This window comes from Triplophysa dalaica, chromosome 24, assembly GCF_015846415.1.
Source record: "Triplophysa dalaica isolate WHDGS20190420 chromosome 24, ASM1584641v1, whole genome shotgun sequence".
NCBI lineage: Eukaryota > Metazoa > Chordata > Actinopteri > Cypriniformes > Nemacheilidae > Triplophysa > Triplophysa dalaica.
Window position 1 is genome coordinate 315,001 of NC_079565.1, and position 20,000 is coordinate 335,000.

At 41.5% G+C, this 20,000-nt stretch overlaps 1 protein-coding gene and 1 long non-coding RNA gene across 3 annotated transcripts in view; one reads left to right on the top strand and one right to left on the bottom strand.

Annotated features, from left to right (window-relative positions):
* LOC130414132 (A disintegrin and metalloproteinase with thrombospondin motifs 20) overlaps nucleotides 1–20,000 on the top strand; it is a 49,634-nt gene that overhangs the window by 3,258 nt on the left and 26,376 nt on the right. The window contains exons 3-11 of the mRNA XM_056739864.1: nucleotides 1,649–1,823; nucleotides 8,952–9,199; nucleotides 10,391–10,474; nucleotides 11,263–11,387; nucleotides 11,472–11,512; nucleotides 12,811–12,916; nucleotides 14,888–15,034; nucleotides 17,305–17,446; nucleotides 17,694–17,798. Coding sequence (XP_056595842.1) covers nucleotides 1,649–1,823; nucleotides 8,952–9,199; nucleotides 10,391–10,474; nucleotides 11,263–11,387; nucleotides 11,472–11,512; nucleotides 12,811–12,916; nucleotides 14,888–15,034; nucleotides 17,305–17,446; nucleotides 17,694–17,798 — 1,173 coding nt within the window. The remainder of the gene's footprint in view (nucleotides 1–1,648; nucleotides 1,824–8,951; nucleotides 9,200–10,390; nucleotides 10,475–11,262; nucleotides 11,388–11,471; nucleotides 11,513–12,810; nucleotides 12,917–14,887; nucleotides 15,035–17,304; nucleotides 17,447–17,693; nucleotides 17,799–20,000) is intronic.
* LOC130414134 (uncharacterized) overlaps nucleotides 17,807–20,000 on the bottom strand; it is a 3,440-nt gene continuing 1,246 nt past the window's right edge. Inside the window, exons 2-3 of one of the 2 annotated variants that reach the window (XR_008905578.1) lie at nucleotides 19,079–19,371; nucleotides 17,807–18,175 (exon numbers count right to left, since the gene is read on the bottom strand). This is a non-coding gene — a long non-coding RNA (uncharacterized LOC130414134). Of the gene's footprint in view, nucleotides 18,176–19,078; nucleotides 19,377–20,000 lie in introns of both variants that reach the window. The other variant, XR_008905579.1, reaches the window with a different exon arrangement.

Sequence of the window (20,000 nt, forward strand, 5' to 3'; positions counted from 1 at the left end):
CATAAACGTATTTGGTCTTGGCAGAATAGATATGCTATGTGCAAATACAGAGACCTGCGACTGCCAATAGATCCACAACATGCTGCTGTGTGCATGTAAGGAGTGCTGCACATATACATTTATGAAAACCCCCCGAATAGAGTTCACGATCACATTGTACCAGATCTATACAAGTGGAGCTGGGGAAGGAGGAGGGTTTCTGAAACGTGCTGCAGTGCTACACCAATCACTAGCCAAGATTTAAACGTTGAGTAGCAAGCTCATTGGCTACTGATACAGAACCAATCAGCTGTGTGCTAAAGTTATTTTGTCAGATTAGGTTAGACCACAGGACTGCGTCATCTAGGGCCCTATCGTACACCCGGCACAATCCGGTGCCAGACACGATGCGAGTGTATTATGCTAGTTTCAGTCTGACGCAGTAATCAATTTCACGTCCTGCGCCACGTTGTTTAAATTGTAAATGCATTTGGCTCCATTTGTGCGGCCATGTGCGTGCTGGTCTGAAAACGAGGTGTGTTCAGGCGCATTGTTGACAGTTCGTCAAAATAGCAACGCGCCAACAATGCGCCTGAAAATATCTCGTTTTTAGACCAACACGCCCATGGGCGCACTAATGAGAGCAAATGCATTTGCTATTGAAACACACAGCGCAGGACAGGAAAATCTGAACTGCGTCGGGCTGAAACTAGCAGAAACACTTGTGCCGCATTGTGCCGGTGTAAGTTTCATGCCAGAACTTTCTCTGTCATTTCTTATTATTTGGACATTTTATAATGAAAATGTTTTTCCAGGAAATGTCGAGCTCTGAAAGATTCTATTGGGTAGAAATGTTGAGTTTATGTGAGTGGGAAGGGGCCTTTGAATATTGTTAAAGGGATAATCACACAGGAAGAAATTTGGAAGAATGTCAGATCTCACCCACCTTTTACGACATAATAGGAAAAACAAATACTATGGGAGTCAAATGGGGGTGAGATTTGACAATCTTCCAGATGTCTTCCTCTGTGTTCAACAGAACAAAGACATTCATACAGGTTCGGAACAATCTGTGGGTGAGCAAAGGATGACATCATTTTCTTTTTTTGGGGGTAAATTGGCCCTTTAAATTCAATGGGGAGCCTTGGAGTCAAAAAGTTTGAGAACACCCGATGTATAAGACAACCTGCTGTCAATCACAACCGTGTCGCATGTCTGTTAGAATGATGAAATGTTCACTTGCACATGTCAGGATGATGTCGGGGTGTTGAAAGACGATGTTGAGCCAGTGAAGGTCACGCCGGCAGAGAGATAGAAACATCAGGCCGTTGATGTTTCAGAATAGTGTTTAGAAGAAGCGCTGGATGATGTTTTCACACGAGTCGGGTTTATTGAGTGTAGAAGGAATTGACAGGAACTATCGGCGGATCTGTTACAGTACGTGCGCCTCACGACGTGCAGACACAAGAGTGCTTTTCTTTCCGGCCAACGGTGGAAAATTAATTCAGCATGTGTCACACAATTTCCATTCATTCAAACAGCCAAAATCCCATTTTCCACTTCATTATTTGCTAGTATGCTGTTCAACTACCAGCCTTTGTTTCTTGTGTATAACTGTGTAAATTGTGTTTTTATGGTGATGTGACTCATGGTGTGTTTGCTCCCACAGGTGGGTACGTTCACCTCGCACAGCGGCCAGTTCTTCCTCGAGCCCCTGCTGAGCGCTGACGGAGAGTATGAGGACGAACAAAACAAGCCTCACCTCATCTACAAACACGACCCGCACAGGAAGTCACCTGACACCGACAGGAAGTCACCTGACGCGCAGCCGTGCACGACCTCAGGTGAGAGCGACAGGTGTCTGTGAAACGCTGTGAACTGATGGAAATGAACGAGAGGTGTTTGATAGTTCAGCAAAATCCTGAAGGATTCACAAGAACACAATTGAGGAATTCTCTGCTCTGTTAGCGTCTTCGCTCTGTTGTGTCCTGCTCTCAGTCTGCTCATTTTCATCGTGCTGTGCTCTTTGGCATGTGTGTTATTGTGAGGATTAGCGTCTTCACTATGAAGGCCAGTTATTGAAATTCTTTGTCTAATGAAAGTAAATCAGGTCCAGAGACTCAGACGTTCCACAGCTCTGACTTACACACATTCATCTTCTGTGCTGCTGTTAAACACATGCAAACCCTCTTCACATGTGCGTGTGTGCTCTTGTGTTCAATGTGTGTTCAGAGGGGTCAGAGTGACCCCCGAGGGCAGCGTGACCCCTCTTCTTTATTTGGAGTCTGTTTATGACTGTTGATGTAAAGGGAAACCTCGGAACAGGTTGATTTTCCACACACTGTGCATGTTTGTATCTCGTTTGAAACGCACAGATTTTTAACAAAGCTCATGTCTCTGAAAATTGAGGTGTGCTGTGATTGGTCAGTTCACCAGTGTGTAGTGATTGGTGGAATACTGCAAGCATGTGAGGGAAATTAAACGCCTCTGACCATATTTGGAACATCAGGTTCCTCTTCAATTGTACTGACAGGTACACCACCTTACTCGAGTATACATTAGGGTGGTCTTAGTCACATCAGAACACCAACTGATGTAGATTTGTCGGGGTGTGTTTACAAGAGGTGTTTCATTACTTTTAGACAGAATGCATCTTTTGTTCCCACACCTTCATTTCTGATATTTCACACGTCTAATACATGCATGAGCAACTTATAACACACCAAAGAATAACACGTATATGCACCATATGACCCCTTTAAAGCACTTGTGCATTTAAAATGTAAAATGCGATCTTAACGTTATGAACGTAAATGTAACGTTGTTATTTGTTGGTATCTTTATAGTTATTGTGACAGTAGTTATCATAAGGTATTATGATTGGTCATTTCTTTATAATTATTTATACATAATGTGTAAACAGGGTTTTGGCTGAAGGTAGAAATCATGCCATTATTTCGCAGATGTTGTCCGTGGGGTTTGAGCTACTGTAGAACATGTCGAATATTCCTGCCGTTGTGACATTGAATGTGGGTCATGCATCAAAGAGTGGAGTTATACAACTCATGAGGATTAAAAGAGGATCTGAAAAGAGCGTGCGGTGCTCCAGATGCTGAGATACTGAGCGCTTTGATGAAGCTCTAGTGACACTGAGGTTATTAAACAGCAGGATTCTTCATACACACAACATTCTAAAGCAGAAAGTGTGTTTGTCCTGCTGCATCAGTTCTGGCTAGAGTACAGTAGTTAGCGCGGTTGCTATGGTGTTGTGGGTGGTTGCTATGGTGTTGTGGGTGGTGGCGGCCATAAGGATGTGTTCATATTTGCCATTTTAGCGTAATTGTGCATGTGGATGTGTTTTAGATGAGGGTGTTGTCTGTGCGTGTCACGGCTGGACATGTGAGTCATGAACTCTGCTCAGATTCTCAAAGACAACATCTCATTTCTACTGCTCGAATCTCACTCGTTCACATTTATTTTTGTTGAATCACGTTTGTGTGTGTTGAAGAGGTGTTCTTAAGGCCTATGTCTTATAATCGGAGTTCTGTCGTGAATGTCGTTGGACGTCTTTCATTGGGACTCAATTGAGTGTGAATTTGTAAAGCATCAGCGGCACAGTTGAACGTCGTGTTAAATCGGGTGGTTTGGCTTTGTTTGGTTCTGTTAATCTCTGTGTGTGTTGTTATAATCACCTGTAAACTCCCTGAGGAGCTCGCCTGCCCACCCATCGCCCCTCCTCCTCCTGCTTCTCCTGCTCCTAAAAATTTGATGAGAATTTTTTGACTTCATATTGAGATTTTGATGGCAGACTTGAGGTATCCGAGCTCAGTTTGACACATTTTTCACATCTATATTTCCTCAGTAACTGTTAATGAAAGTGAGTGACATGTCAGAGGAGATCTGGTCCTCCCGTCTGAGGTTTCTCCTGAGGGTTTTTCTTCATTTATTTCTCATTGGAGTTTGTGTTTCTCACCGCAGGGTCATGTTGGCATGTTCACCGGGAATCGGCTGATATTAGATATTAGATTAGCAGTAAGGTTCAGGAAATTCTGCTAATATCTCTTTATTAGAATTATCTTGTAAACAGCGTACACTCTGCTGCATTTTTTGTTATTTTTGTTATTTTCTCCTGTGCACGATGGACGTTGTGAAAAGCACTATATAAATTAAATTAAATTGTTTTAAATCGGCATCTCTCCTGAACTCTAATGACAGACATACATGTGAGATTTCTGACTCTTTTTCTCAGGAGAAATATCTCAGACACACATGAGACTTAAGAACAAGTTTCCATTTGTTCTCCTTTAATCTCAATAATGAGACATTAAAGAGATCTGTGTTTTTTTATTTTATTACTTTACTAATCTGGACACCTTAACAGTATGTGCTATTAAACACACCTTTTATTTAAAAAGAAAAATAATAACATTTTAACGAATAGCATGAAAACAGAGAGAAACTCTCGTCACGTGTGATGATCATGTGTGTTGTTACCTCGCCGCTGTTCACACGTGTCGTATGTGTAAATCAAGTTTCAGGTCTTTTCATCTCCAGTGATTGTCTTTAAGCTTCATATCTCACTGATGTTCTCCGTGTTCTTCATCTGTGTGTTCCGTGTCCACTGTCCGCATCGACGGTCCACAGCAGGTTGTATAATCACAACATAAAAGAGTCTTTGTGTGGGTCAGTGATGTCACCGTCCTTTATGTGTGCTCTTAAAGCAGAGGTCCCAGCGGCTGTGCTGTGATTGGATGGAGAGCGAGTGGAGACGACACATGAAAGGGATGATGGGACGGGTCTGTATCGTGCCAACTGTCCCAGTTTTCTGTGCCAAGTGTCTCTGAGATCAAACCGCTCGGGGTTTTCTCACGAGTGAGCATCATCTACAGTTGGAAATGTTGAGAGATGGCGTGTGTTTTAAAATGTCACAGGAGGAGTAAAAATGAGTTTGTTGTACGATGAACAGGGTTTTTGTCGAGAGAAATCTTACATCTGAGTGCATGTTGAGATTTCTTCTCAAACTGAAGACATGACTTTGGTCTCTGTCTGCTCCTCCTCAGAACATCTTTTTCATACAAACATTGTGTGATTGTTGGCACGAGGTCGGCGGTGAATGTTTTCAGCTCTTTGCTGGCGTCTGAGAGAGCGAACGCTGCTGAAGACGTCCAGTTCAGATGTTTTGATTGTGACAGACGTTTTGTTTTAACCTTCTCCAGAAATGCCTCAGAGATGCCAACGATCTGTCAATATTCATTTCACTCACCGTGCTTTTGTCAGAAATAAAGCTCTCAGGTCAATATGAGTCTCAATGTGTCATTGACAGATGTGTATATACACTGACTATATGTACGGACGGTTCACCCAAAAATCACAATTTGTTCTTCAGTTATTCATCGTCATGTCAAACTTTTATTGACGAAGAAACAAAACCAGTTTTTTTCTTCTTCAGAACACAAAAGAAGATATTTTGAAGAATGTTGATCATCAAACAACACCGAAACAACACTTAGACATTTCTCAAAATATCTTCTTAAGTGTTCCAGTGAAGATCGACTCATATACAGAGGGAATAAATCTTCCTGTTTGGGTGAACTGTCCCTTTGATTGTCTTCTGCCTAAATTGATATTATAAATGTGATATCTTGACCTGTAGTTGTGTCAGAGGTTCATCAGTGTCTGTACAGATTGAACAGATTGTGTTTTAGAGTCCTGAACTCCGTGATCTGATCTCACATCAGTCTGGTGTCATGAGCGATGTTGAGAGACGTGTTTCCATAATAAGGGCTCTCCACGTCTCGGTTCATCTCAACGCCTGCAGGTGGATCCATTTACACCGTCTGTCACTCTACAAGCTGAAAAACACTGATGATGATGTCCTCCGTCTGCACTTAACTATCCATAAGTATTCCTTCACAGAGTGGGCTTAATACAGATTATTCTCTGTGCCCGTGCATGTACATGTGTGCGTATGTGCATGCGTGTGTACGTGAGTGTGCGTGTGTGCACATGTACGTGTGTGTGTGTGCGTGCATGAATATGTATGTGTATGCGTGTGTGTTTGTGAGTGTATGCTTTTGTTGCATACATGTGTGTGTATGTGTGTGTGTGTATGTGTGTGTATGTGTGTGTGTGCATGCATGTTTGTGTGTGTGTGTGCGCGCGTATGTGTTGTTGCATAAGTGTGTGTGTGTACTTGTTTATCTATCTTTATCAGGACCAGTTTGAGTTTTAGACCAGCAGATTGAGGACTAAGAGAGTCAAGTGAGGACATTTTGTCCGGTCCTCACTTTCTGAGACCTCTTCAAAGGGCTGTTTGAGGGTCAAGACCTGGTTTTAGGGTTTAGGTTATAATCAGGTTTAGGGTCAGTTACTCACTTCTGATGGTTAGGGTAAGGGTCTAGAGATTGCCTTACGTCAATGTATGTCCTAATAAAGATAGCTGTACAAACATGTGTGTGTGTGTGCATGCATGTTTGTGTGTGCGTAGATGTGGGTGTTGTTGCATACGTGTGTGTGTGTGCATGCTTGTTTGTGTATGTGTGCGCGTACATGTGTGTGTGTTTGTGAGGCTGGCTCTTTTGATAATGCTGGTGTTTATCTCTCTGTCTTGAGAGTGTCTTTGTTGAGCTGGTGGTCAAAGGAGAGACATGAGGGTCTGTAAGGATACGGGCCGCTTCATCTGATTCATCTCTCTGTCTGTGATCTCTTGTGTGTGTGTCTGTGTGTGATTCATACTAAGAGTTGTATCATCATCATCATCCTCTTCATCTTTGTTACTGAAGCTTCATGAATGTGTGTCAGTAACACACCTGTGTGTCTGCTGGACAGCTGTTTTTGACTTTCATATATTGATTATTTCTAGTAATATTGATTATAGAATATTAATCTGTGTAAAGTTCATCCAGATGTCACTTGTTCTGAGAGGGGTGGTGGTCAGGAGGTCAGCTCGCTGCGGGACAACAGACGTCTGTGTGCTGTGTGACAGAGACACACTTGTAGTGATTCACCCACTGAACACATCACTCACTGTGGGCTGAATCCTGTCGCTCTATATTCACTGAGAGAAAATCTTTCACAGCTCAGGAGATTCTCTGTTGTGTTTCATCTCAGCATCAGCTTAGTCTCAGATGTTTGTCTCAGGAGAAATAAAAAAGTCAAATGGACTTAAGTAAATGTGATGAGAAATGTTTGAGTTAATATTCAGATCTTCAATCATACTGACTATTGATTTGCAGACCAGACAAATCTGAGGTCTCTTCTGAAACTCTTGGCCGTGTGTGATCTGTCATGTTAAGTGTGTGCTGTCAGTGATGTCACACACATGTTTACTGAAGCCACAGGATCTTCCCGTTCCCATGTTTGCTCAGGGATTTCAGTCTTTCAGCAGGAGATCAAACTCACCAGAAAGAGTCGAGTTTCACAAAAAAAAACATCCCGTCTGTGAATGAAGACAAAAGAGAGGAGAGGAAACTGTGTGTGTTTGTGTTGCACACCTGCAGCGCTGCTCGTGTGTGTTTGTGTGCTGGAGAGTAAAGACGTTTGTTCTGCTGATATGTTTGAAATCACTTCTGCTGATGTAACCGAGGTCACGTGGCAGATGTTCATTTTGTGTGTGATTTGTTGTAGTTGTTTCTGGAGTGTTTTATAATTGTTTAAGGACTCAGAAACTTTCAGGATGTTTGGTTTGTACAGAGTTCACACTGATAAGGTCAAAGGTCAAAGCTCTAAACTTGTCAAGGGTTGTTGCTGCTTAAAGTGGAGTGTGTGCGTTTTGCGTATGTGCTTGTGCATGTGTGTTTGTGTGTGTGTGTGTGTGTGTGTGTGCGTGCTTGTGTTGTCATGAAACACTAAGGGTGGTGAGGACGTGGAAACAGAGGACACAAGTGCAGACAAGGAGGTAAGGGGTTATTAACAAGACTTTAATAAATAGTCACAATAAATAACACTAACTAGGAAACAGGAGGGCAGGAACATTGACAAGACCGGGGGGAGAGAGAGAGTACGGCAACAAATAAGTGCCAAAATAGTCTCTCTCCAGAATAAAACAAGAGATCCTGTCTGATTCATGACATCATGACATGCTTGTGTGTGCATGTATGTGTGTGTTTATGTGTTTGCATGCCTGTGTGTGCATGTATGTGTGTGCTTGCGTGCATGTGTGTGTGTGTATGTGTGTGCGCGTGCGTGCATGTGTGTTTGCCGTGTGTGCGCGCGTGTGTGTGTGTTTGCGTGTTTGCATGCCTGTGTGTGCAAGTATTTGTGTGCTTGCGTGCATGTTTGTGTATGTGTGTGTGTGGTAATCTTCATGACATGTGTCTTTATTGTCTTCATTTCTCTGTGGTGTTTGATTGTAATGACACGTCTGCAGGTTTGTGATTGATTACGTGCAGAAAGTCAAATGATGGATTTCTGTAAATTGTTGTTAACTGTTTACGGCTTCCACAAATGATGTCAGAGTTTACATCAGTGTTGATGTGTGTGTTTGTGTGTTGGAGGTTATGTCAACACATGTGGAGTTTACAGTAGATTGTGGGTTTGTGTTGTGGTGTTTGTGGAAGCCGTTCTTTAGACCAGCGCTCACTGGAAAGGTCTTGCGGTTTAAACTGTGTCATTTTAATTCACAAGAGTTCCCTGTAATGACAGCTGCGCGCTCCACACGATGATGATGATGATGATGATGATGATGTGTGGCCTGAAGTGACCTCAGATTAACCAGAACATGTTTTCTCTTAAACAGAAAGACACTTTCTTTTTCATTGAACTGAGATTAAAAACAGTAACTAATATCACGCTCATTATTAGTTTCAGCTGTGAGCTTCATTCCTGCACCACAATCCCACATCACGCAGCTGTAGATCAGAGCCACACGAGCACGCAGACGGCTGCGCATACCCTGACTTTAGCATAAACTGTATGATATGCACATCATATTGTCAGCCTCAACTTGAGCATTTCTTCATTCTGTCTCACAGAACATCATGCCAGCACACACATCATTCTCCATAGCAACAGAACTCTCAAAGAGGAGGTGACATCGTTACAGGAAACCCTGCGCAAGAGCACGGCCCACTCTAAAGATGATCCCAGCGACGCTCATTCCCGCAAGAAACGCTTCCTGTCGTACCCGCGCTTCGTTGAGCTGATGGTGACGGCCGATGTGAAGATGGTGAGACATCACGGACGGAACCTGGAGCACTACATACTCACTATCATGTCGGTAGTAAGTCAAGGATTCCTTTATTACTCTCTCTCTCTCTCTCTCTCTCTCTCTTCAGTCACTGGACAGTATGTGTTGTGTAAAGAAAGATAAAGTTCACATCAGGTCTCAATGGATTCTCCGGTGATCAAATGGTGAGGTCTCTTGTGGGGCCGTCAAACAATTAATCGCGACTAATCGTTTTCAAAATGAACGTTTTTCTTTACATAAAATATGGCTACTGTATATAATAATTAAGAATATATAAATACACACACATCAGTGTATCATTTTAAGAAAAATTATATATGTACAAATATTAATGTTTATATAGAATACATTTTATATAAATAAAAAAATGCATATACATGTGTAAATATATTTATATGTATTTATATATCCATAATTATTATGTACAGTACACACACATATTTTATTTAAATAAAAACTTTTATTTAGCAAACGATTAGTCGTGATTAATCGTGTGACGGCCTTTGTCTCTTGTTTCTCAGATGTTTCTCCTGAAGTTGAGAAGTGGATCTGTTTCTCTTTAACTCTTGAATTAAATTGAAATGAGAAAAATAGAGAGATACCTCGATGTCAGTGTACATCATGCATGTGACGCTGCATGAGACTGTGTATCCCACAATGTAGGGCCGTGCAGTTCATTGAAAATAATCACAAAATAATTCAATAATCACAAAAACAAAATAATGGAGCTAAAACGATTAGTGTGCCGCGTTCCATTTTGCAAGGATCTCAACTTCACAGCGCTTCAGCTCTGCTATTCCTTCACATTTATGTTTCAGTTTAAACCATAGTTTTTTATTTTTCTATGTTTTTTCCAAAGTTTGTGAGTAATTGTGTTCAATAATCGTGATAATGGAGCAGCTTCAACTTGAGCGTCATTCACTCGTGTGTTACTAGAGTGCTCGGTATTGATGATGTCACAGTTCTCTTGGCCAATCAGAAGGATCCACTCATGAGTCTGACGGTGATTTATGGCAGGATGTCTTGCATCTGTGATCTGTCTGTCTGTCAGTGGTGTTGTTGAGGTCAGACCTTTGGCTTCATACAGACACACAGGACGTTTAGAGACTTAATGACTTCCTGACAGACTCACAGTCTGTCACCTCACGAGTGCATCGTATTACTAATGTAATCTCACACACATTAAGGCTGTTGTTTTATATCCACACTTTGTGTTTTCTTTAGGTTGCTGCGATCTACCGAGACCCCAGTGTGGGAAACCTCATAAACATCATGATTGTCAAACTCATCGTCATACACAACGAGCAGGTACACAAGACACACACACACACACAAGGCTTTCTGAATAAATCACTGGAATAAAGAATGACCAGCAAGGTTAAAAACAGATAATAATAACGGTGCTTCAAACCATTCTTGGATGCCGTAGAAGAACCGTTTTGTCTGAATGGTTTCATAAAGAACCAGTAACACCTGAAGAACCTTTTGGTGTCACATCAGATCCTATGTGGTGTAACACAACGGTTCTTCAGATCATGAAAAGGTAAGAAAGAGATGGTTTGACTGAATGGTTCTTTGTGGAACCAAAAATGGTTCTTCTATGGCATCATGGTGAAGAATCTTTTTTGCACCTTTAGTTTTAAAAGTCTATGTTGTAATTTAAGTCAAAATTTAAATATTGTGAATAAATATCTTCTAGATGTTCTTTAATGACAATAAAATGATTCAAAGAATATTAATATTAATAAATGTCAAGGACTGATATCCTCAACCTCCGTAGCGTTTTTAAAGACTGTTCAAACACACAAATTTTATTAATGTCTTATTATGTGTGATGAATAAAAACTTGATTAGGCATCATGACTCCGCTTTATTTTACATATACATTTACGCTTTTATCCAAAGTGACTTACAAAGATAAGTGATACATCATACAGGACCAGTAATACAATAACATGCGATGAGATTGTGAGAATTGTGTAAACAATTGAATATAAATGGAATTTATGGATGTTTTTTTAAAGCAAGATTTGGTGAGAATCCCCCAGACCGTGAGCAGTTGTTTCTCTCGGTTGAGCTGTTGTTGTTTCCATCAGGAAGGGCCGAACATAAACTTCTACGCCACATCCACGCTGCACAACTTCTGCGTCTGGCAACAGAGTCACAACGCTATAGACGACACTCACCCGAACCACCATGACACTGCACTTCTCATAACCAGGTGACCTTCACCTTTGACCTTTTCCTTCCAGTAAACCAAAGATGTGTGGGTTTGTGTGATGAGATGTGTGTGTTTGTGTCGCAGGGAGGACATCTGCCGAGCAAAAGACAAGTGTGACACGTTAGGTAAAACACTCTTCATCTTAATGTAAAACTGACTAGAACAATTCTTTCACAGAAGAGAAGAGACAGCGTTTTTTTTAAACCTCAACATATATTTTGATTAATGCTTCAAACAAGAAGAAATACTCTTTCTTTGAGTTTTGCACTGCACAAAATGACTTTCTTCGTATGTTTGTCTTGTTTTCCTGTACAAATGTCTCAAATGCTTGAATCAAGATGCATTTTCTTGATTAGCAAAACGACCTTAGAAAATAAGTCTTGTTTTGTTTAAAACAAGCCAAAAATTCTGCCGATGGTACCAATTTCTTATTCACTAAATTCAAGATTCTTTTTCTTACCCCATGGGCAGATTTGTTTGCTTGTTTTGAGTACAAATTCATTGAAATTTCATAATTTTGTTCAAAACAATCTGGTTGTTTTGCTCATGAAGAAAATGCATCTTGATTGAAGAATTTTGAGAGATTTGTACTGGAAAACAAGGCAAACATACGAAGTAAGAAAGTCATTTTTTACAGTGTGAATATTTGTATGACCCGCTAGATCCTTGACGTCTGATGTTGATTTCTATCTATATTTAGAGTAGAACATGAAAGAGAATGTGTTCATGAACGCTCGGTCAGCTGTGCGGGTCGTGCTCCAGCAGCTGTGGGTTTGTGAATGACTTCTCTTTAAGCGTCAAACTCGGTGACCTGCGACCAGGCCCCTGCGCAGGTGTTCAGGGCCCACGATCTGTCATCCCTTCAATTTAAAGAGGGATCAGGCCCGAGAGCTAAAGGAGCATGTCGAGATGACGTGTCTGTGTGTGGATTTGCTTTTTATATGTTAGTGGGGACTTAAACCTGAACGCACACCAACTCATGGGGACTGTGGCAAAATAGGCCTTTTTCACAATGACGTAACTTATCTTCCGCCTTTTCGCAAAGCAGTGTATCATAACATACGGTTTGCTACAAACAAGGAGAAGTAGAAGAAGAACTTCTGTTTTGCCGTCGTGCTGCAATTTAACGACAGTGAAAAAAAACTGACAGAACACGTATTGAAGTACTTATCCTAAAAAGTACTTCAAAAAGAAAACAAAACACTTACCTTCAGAATCAAACAGGTTCTGTTCAATGAAGAATTTGTATTCTTTATCTAGCTTTGATGTTGTCGTAAGCGAAACTTGTCTGTGAGATGTTGTACATCATCTAGCTGTATTTGTGGCAGCTGTGCAATGGACTCGGTGAACTCCATTCTGAGGCGCTAGCGGAATAAAACATACATGTGTGTGTTGTGTGTGTTGTGTGTGTGTATGTTTGAAGGTCTGGCGGAGTTGGGGACGATGTGTGACCCGCACCGCAGCTGCTCCATCAGCGAGGAGAACGGACTGAGCTCATCCTTCACCATCGCTCATGAACTCGGTCACGTGTAAGTTCATTCACAAAGCTCGACTCACGAGTGAACCTGAGATATTTCATCCTCCCGCTGAACGTTTGTCTCTTCATCTCCTTATAAATGCAGATCTGTCAGGTTTTCCAAAAGCACAGCCAGCACACAACGCAAGAGTTCGGCGGGTCGATACGGTGACGGTCACATTTATAATCCGTCAGTCTAATGTTCTGGACGTGCCGCCGCTCATTCTCAGGCTCTTAAATGCTGATAAATATCGTCCGTTTGGTCAAAGCACATTCCACACACAACAATCTCTCATCGCCGAGCATCTTTCACAGCGATGTCTCGCAGAAGTCCGTGTGGACAGATTTCCTTGTGTTCATTAAACTCAGAAATGAAGATGCTGTCAAGTTAACCACTCGTGCGGTTTTGCTTTCACAGATGTTTTGGTTTCACATTAAATCATGAATCTTCTGTACGAAAGAGACACAAAGAAATAAAGTTTGTAACGTCACGAGTAAGAGGTTGAGAGTGTCTTCAGGTTTTGTGGTGATGTTCTGATCCGTCATCGAGGATTATCACAATCCCTGTGGAGGACACTAAACATCCGATAGCAACACGTCTTTGTTCTGAATGTGTTGGCGTTTGATGGGACAGCTGGAATTTTAAACTCTGACCTCATCGGACTGTTGGTGCTGTTTTTGAAGGGTTTGTTCCAACGCCGCTCGTCCTCCTAAAGTGCTTTCATTCAACACAAACCCACTTCTGGAAACGTCCATCCTCCCATACGACAGAAAAATCACACATGAGGGGCCCTATCGTACCCCCGGCCCAGTGCGGCACTTCTCATTTCCCCGTCCTGCGCCTCGTAGTTTAAAGGTGCGGTCTGTAGCAAGTTTGTATTAAAATATCTTAAAACCACAAGGTCAGTGTTATATATTTGTTCAGCTGAGTCCAACTGCTTGTGAATCGAGAGAAAATCTCCATTCTGAGCTGTGACACGGGGATGTACAGTCGCCTGTCTATGGGGTCATATCTGCATCCCCCTTTGTTACCGCCTTTACTGACGTAGAAACCGCATGACAACAGTGTCGATGACACATGCAGAAGTCGTGTCTAGCGTCTAACAAGCCACTAGCTTATTTCAAGCAGTCCCTTTTTTTGCAGTCCCCTATTTATGGACCACAATAATTCTCAACGATTATAAAACGTCATCTGCTAACATGACTTCTCGTTCCCGTCTGATTGATGTCAGTCAGCGGTGGAGTTGAAGACAACAGATCCCATAATTTCAGACTCCTTCACAGCGTCATCAAGCTACGCCATTGTTGTTGTTTTGATCGTGCGCCTTTAGCGTGATTTTATACAAACTGTTGCTTTAAATAGCTAATGCATTTGTGCTCATTTGTGCGCCCATGGGCGTGTTGGTCTTAAAAAGAGGTCTGTCGTAGGTGCATTGCAAATTGAGGAACTGAAAATAGACTCAAACCTGCTCTAAAGTCTAAAGTCAACGCCGCAATATTTGTTTTGTTATTTAAAGAGCGCTTTAGTAGAAAATGTGCCTCAGGGCGGGTCCACAACGTGCTTCACTTTAATTATTACACAGAGTGAAGCGCAGCAGCACACAAATATGCCAAATATAAAAAATAAATGAAGTACAATGTAAAAGATTATTATTGCGTATCTTTGCTCTTGCACATTCCGTCGTGTAAATAGTGAATCAGCCATGGCTCTTAAAGGGAATGAGAGATGAGACACATGTGCGTCTCAGATAGTCAATATTATTGAAGATCTCAATATGAACTCAGATATTTCTCATCACATCCAGATGTTTTGACCTCTACAATCCTCACAACTCTTCGTGTGTCGTTTGATTCTCTCCTGTGAAGTGTATAAGAAACATTTGAGACTACGTTGAGACAGTCTTCAGTTCCTCACTTATGAAGATTCTGTCATTTCTTAGCCTCATGTTGTTGTTTTTTTTGCTGTTGTTTGTGTGTGTTTTAGGTTCAACATGCCTCATGATGACAGTCCGAAGTGTCGTGAGTCTGGCGTCAAGCATCAGTATCACGTCATGGCTCCGACGCTCAACTATGACACCAGTCCGTGGTCCTGGTCCAAATGCAGCCGCAAACACATCACTGATTTCCTCGAGTGAGTCTCTGGATGGATTGATGTTTGTAGATGTTTCTCACTGGTTTGGTGTTTGAGGAACTGGTTTCTCTGGTCGAGCAGTGTGATCTGGTGTCGTGGTTTTAAGGTTAAAATGACCTTTGAGTGAATCTTGACTGGGTCATTCTCTCTTTCGGTCTGTGTCTGTCGGCTTTCTCTGGGGTGCCGGACAAACAGTCATTTAGTCGCCGGCATGCTTGGCCCCTCGGCAACGGTAACCGGGGGCAACGACTCATTGAGGGCTTCTATGAGCTCCTTTAAGACAGGAAATGTCAGTTCTAATGAGATTTTCTCTGGAAGCGAGCCTTTGATCTTCTGCTCGAGTGGAGGCAGAGAGCTTCACAAAAGAGAGAGAGAGTTTGTATCACAGCCGGGACGAGCGAGTTACACAGTGATGTGTGTGTGTGTGTGTGTGTGAGGCAGGGACGTTTAATCACTAAAACAACTTTAAACAGTGTTTGTGGAATATAATGAATTTACCTGAGCACTTATCTCTCTCTCTCTCTGGTTCTCTCTCTCTCTCTCTCTCTCGTTCTCTGGTTCTCTCTCTCTCGCTCTCTCTCTCTATCTCTATCGCTCTCTCATTCTCTCTCTCTCTCAAACACATACACATCATCAGAAAGTGCACTAATGAGTGAAACAAACAGGTGTTTGAGTTCACTGCCAAATACAAACCGCTCATAATAACACATCAGAGAGCTTCACTTTCTGAAGGTTGTTTAGTTGAATGGGTTTTTGATACTGTCTTAAACTCAATGGGCTATTGAGGGATTTAAGCCCGACAAATTCAATGAGCGCTCAATGAAATCTGCTGAAAACAGCTGTTCTTTTGTAGCTCTTAAAGAAAGGGTGTGGTGGGACGACATACACAACGTTACAGAGCGAGAGAGAGCCTTCAGTGATGATAAAACACTGCTGGAAACTCTCCCGTTCTGTGCATTGTGTACAAAAAGAAAAGAGAAGGAAAAGAGTGTCTTCACCCCAGTGGAAATCCGCTCTTTGTGGCGTCTGGTGTCTAACTAAGTCCAGTCAATCATTTACCGTCAGACCACCCGGCACTGGCTCCATGAACCTCACACTTGACCTACAGACACCATTCATATCAAAGCATTGTCACCTGACACAAAAAAACAACAGGGGACTGATTCATGAAGACTGTTCTTAAGATAAATTATAGGAAGTTCATAAGAATGTTGGTCAGTGCAATTCTCAAACATTTCTTTAAAAGTTCTCAAATATGTTTTTTATAACATCTTAATTTTTGTTGTAAGAATAAATGACAATGTAGATGATAATCTATACAAGAAACGTTTTGTGTGTATCAAGCACCTTGCATTCTTATATAGCATAAATCTATTAGCATGTGATGTGTTAAACGACATCGCATGTTAGCTAAACTGTTAGCAAGAGTTCAAAATATTTATTGTAATACTTTTTGTGTGTTACTACGGCATAATATTTGTAGCATGATACAGAACACGTCACATGTGAAACAACCAATACTTGTATCCTACATTTTACCGCAAGGCTTTAATCTTCAGATGATGTTTACGATTTATTTAGATTCTTAATTTTTTTCTAAAGATCAATTTCATGTTTTATTTTCCGGAATACAGAACATTCATAACTTTTTTTCTTAAGAAAGTTTTGTGAATCCGGCCCCTGGTGCTTCCTGTGAGGAGACGGACCTCCTGAAAATATCTTCTTATAGGGCCGGCAAAATTCATTTATTCATACCTGTATGTGACTCAAACGAAGATATTTTGAGGAATGTCTCATGCGATGGAAGTCAACAGAGTTCAGTTCGATAATCGGTTTTTCTTCTCTACTCAACTAAAAAAAAAAAAAAAAAAAAAAAAAAAAAAAAAAAAAAAAAAAAAAAATGTATGAATGAGTGAATGGTTACGTATACTGTGTTAGGCTATATGAGACTAGTCTTCATTTTAATTGCACTTATGCTTTTGTTGTACTTATGCTGTCCTAATTGCTTCCATTACCTACCCCACTTGTAAGTCGCTTTGGATAAAAGCGTCTGCTAAATGACTAAATGTAAAATAATCAACATTCTTCAAAATATCTTCTTTTGCAAACAAACTCGTACACGTTTGAAAACAAAATAGTGTCATTTTTGGGTGAATTGTCCCTTTAAGATGGACAGAATGAGCCGGTTTCAGTTTCATCATTCCACTGTAAACAGCTGTTGTGTGTTGTGTGTGTGTGTTGATGTTGTTGTGTTTTCATATGTTTAACAGTACGGGTTATGGTGAATGTCTCTTGGACGAGCCTCCGGGCAGAACGTATAATCTTCCCGCTCAGCTCCCGGGTCAACTCTACAACGCCAACCGACAGTGTGAACTCATGTTCGGCCCCGGATCACAAGTCTGTCCGTTTATGGTACGACATCTGTCAACATCAGCTCATAACACTCAATGCTAAGTGTAAATCTCAGACGTCCGGCACCTTTTAATAAGCGGAGATGAGATATTTCACTAGACCTGTGAGAGGAATCTTTCAACCCACGTCATCACTCAAATGACAATTTACTGCTTTATTCACAATTATTATATGACTGTGAAAGAAGAAGATATTCAGAGAAATGTCTCAGTGGCGTGATGGAGCAGATGTTTGGTGTGTATTTCAGAAGCAGTGTAAGCGTCTGTGGTGCACCAGCGCAGAAGGAGATCACAAAGGCTGTCGCACACAGCACATGCCCCTCGCTGACGGATCAGACTGCGGTTATGGGATGGTAAGACGCTGAACTGTGCATCCTTTGTTGTTGTTAGACAGTCAGCCGTGCATTAAAGTGAAATGTCAGTGATGATGAAGAGGGAATCTGAGCTCCACCGTGACATTCAATCTTTATAGGAGGTAAATTAATTGAATCCAACACGACTGAATGAAAGTCACCAGCTGGAACAGTCGCTCGGTGTGTGAAACAGAAGAGCATGTGACACTCGAGGGATCTTCTCTGAGATGCTCATGAGATCTTTGAGAGGGTTTTGATGAAGTGTGTCTTTGAAGCGCTCGTCTCTGTTGAGTCGGCCTGTTTGAAGATGAGACACGTGTTGTCTGCTGAGTGAAGAAAGCGTTGATGTGGACCGCATCTTAATCCAAGCACATCACCTGAGAACACAGAACACTCATCAGACATGTCTAAATCAAGCGTGACGCTCACCTGAATGTTGAACTTTGTCAATCATTATAAAACATACATATCACCAGCGTTGGGTGTAACTAGTTACTAATTACTGTCATTTAATTACTTTTCCCTTGAAAAAGTAAAGTAAGGGATTACTTTGTTTTTTCTGTCATATTAAGGCCGTGGCACATTGAGTCCAAATTTTCCGCATGTTAAAAAATAAGTACGACGTCACGTATGTCAATCATATTTACACACTGCCTCCGATATTTTCGTCTGTCATGAAAAAATTCAATTCAGACACATCGTACAAACGAGCGCAGAATACATATTTTGTTTTATGAGGTTTGTCTGTTTGTCCTTCCTTGTGTAGCCTCCTCGTTGTCATTCATAAAACTTTGTTCTTTCTCGACCGACACAAATAAGTTTTAAGAACGTTTCAATGACATTCCCATTACATTATGAAAACATCTTAATGTTTTAAACGTTTCACTGATGATGTTTTTATACTTGAGACATGTTTTCATAGAGTTTATTAGTGATATAATGTTGATGATACGGCGTTTTACCGTGAAAACGTCATCAGGTTCTAAGAATGTTCTTATTCAGTTGGCTTGTAGTTTTGTTCGTTGCATGTAAGAATACAGACTTGTTTCTGTCATTCAACATAGTGGAGTTTTTGAGAAAGTTCCCACTGATTTATTTGGCTGGTTATGATGATGGCTTGTGTTCAATTTTTTGTTCATGGTGACACATAAACAGGAACACAAAGTGTGTGTGTGATTCTCTCTCTGGTGGCCCCTGCACCTTTGTTTGTGTCGGGGTGTCACCTCTTCATGAGGCTGTTTGAAGTGTCAGAAGTTAAAAGCAGGAGACACTGGGCTCACCTGGGCTTCTTCAGCTCTTTAATGTGGAAACATCTCTCTCATCTCTCTCAAAACATGCTCTGTTTGATCCTCGCTCAGCTCGGGATGTAAATGTGATGAAACTCCAGCCGCTGATGCTGCTCTTGTGTTTCAGTCTGTGAATGTAAAGCGAGCGATCTGATCCATCCGCTGCGGTGGCTTTGATTCTGTCTCTCTGCTTCTCTTCGGCCTCATGTCTCTCTCCAGCCGTCTCACTGCCGTCTCACGGGATGCTGGTGTGTGTCATGTGGTCACATGACCTCAGCCGTCCAGTTCTGCACTAATGAGAAGATCACATCAGTACCGCTCGGCTCTGAGCCTCTGTGTGTGTGTATATGTATGTGTCTGTATGTGTGTGTGTGTGTGTGTGTGTGTGTGAGGGTATGTGCCTGTGCACGCATGTGTGCGTTTATGTGTGTAGATGTCTGAGGTCTGTCATTAGGACCTGAAGGGATTCACAGCATCAGCTCTTGTGTTTACATGCAGCAGTCGTGTGTTTTGTGTACGTGTCATTTGTCAAACACACATCTGATGATTGCAGATCAGCTGTTGTGTTGTGAGTGTCACAGTTACACAAAGTCAAACACAACACATAAAAGAAGAACACTTCACAATTGTGTGTGTGCATGTGTGTGTGTGTGTGTGATCAGTGAGAATCCTGCAGGTGTTTGTACATGAGTGTGTGAAAATGAGAGAGAAAGAGAGAGGATTTTAAATCAGTGCTTGTGCTCTGTCTTTCATGTGCTGATGGATGCACAATTACACAATTACAGACTGCCGTAAACACACACACACACACACTCACACACATTCTTATAGACTTGCATTGTTTTATATCAGGATTGTGATGCTTTGTGTTGATTTATACAGCTGTTCACCTGTCTATCAAACATCACAATAGAAC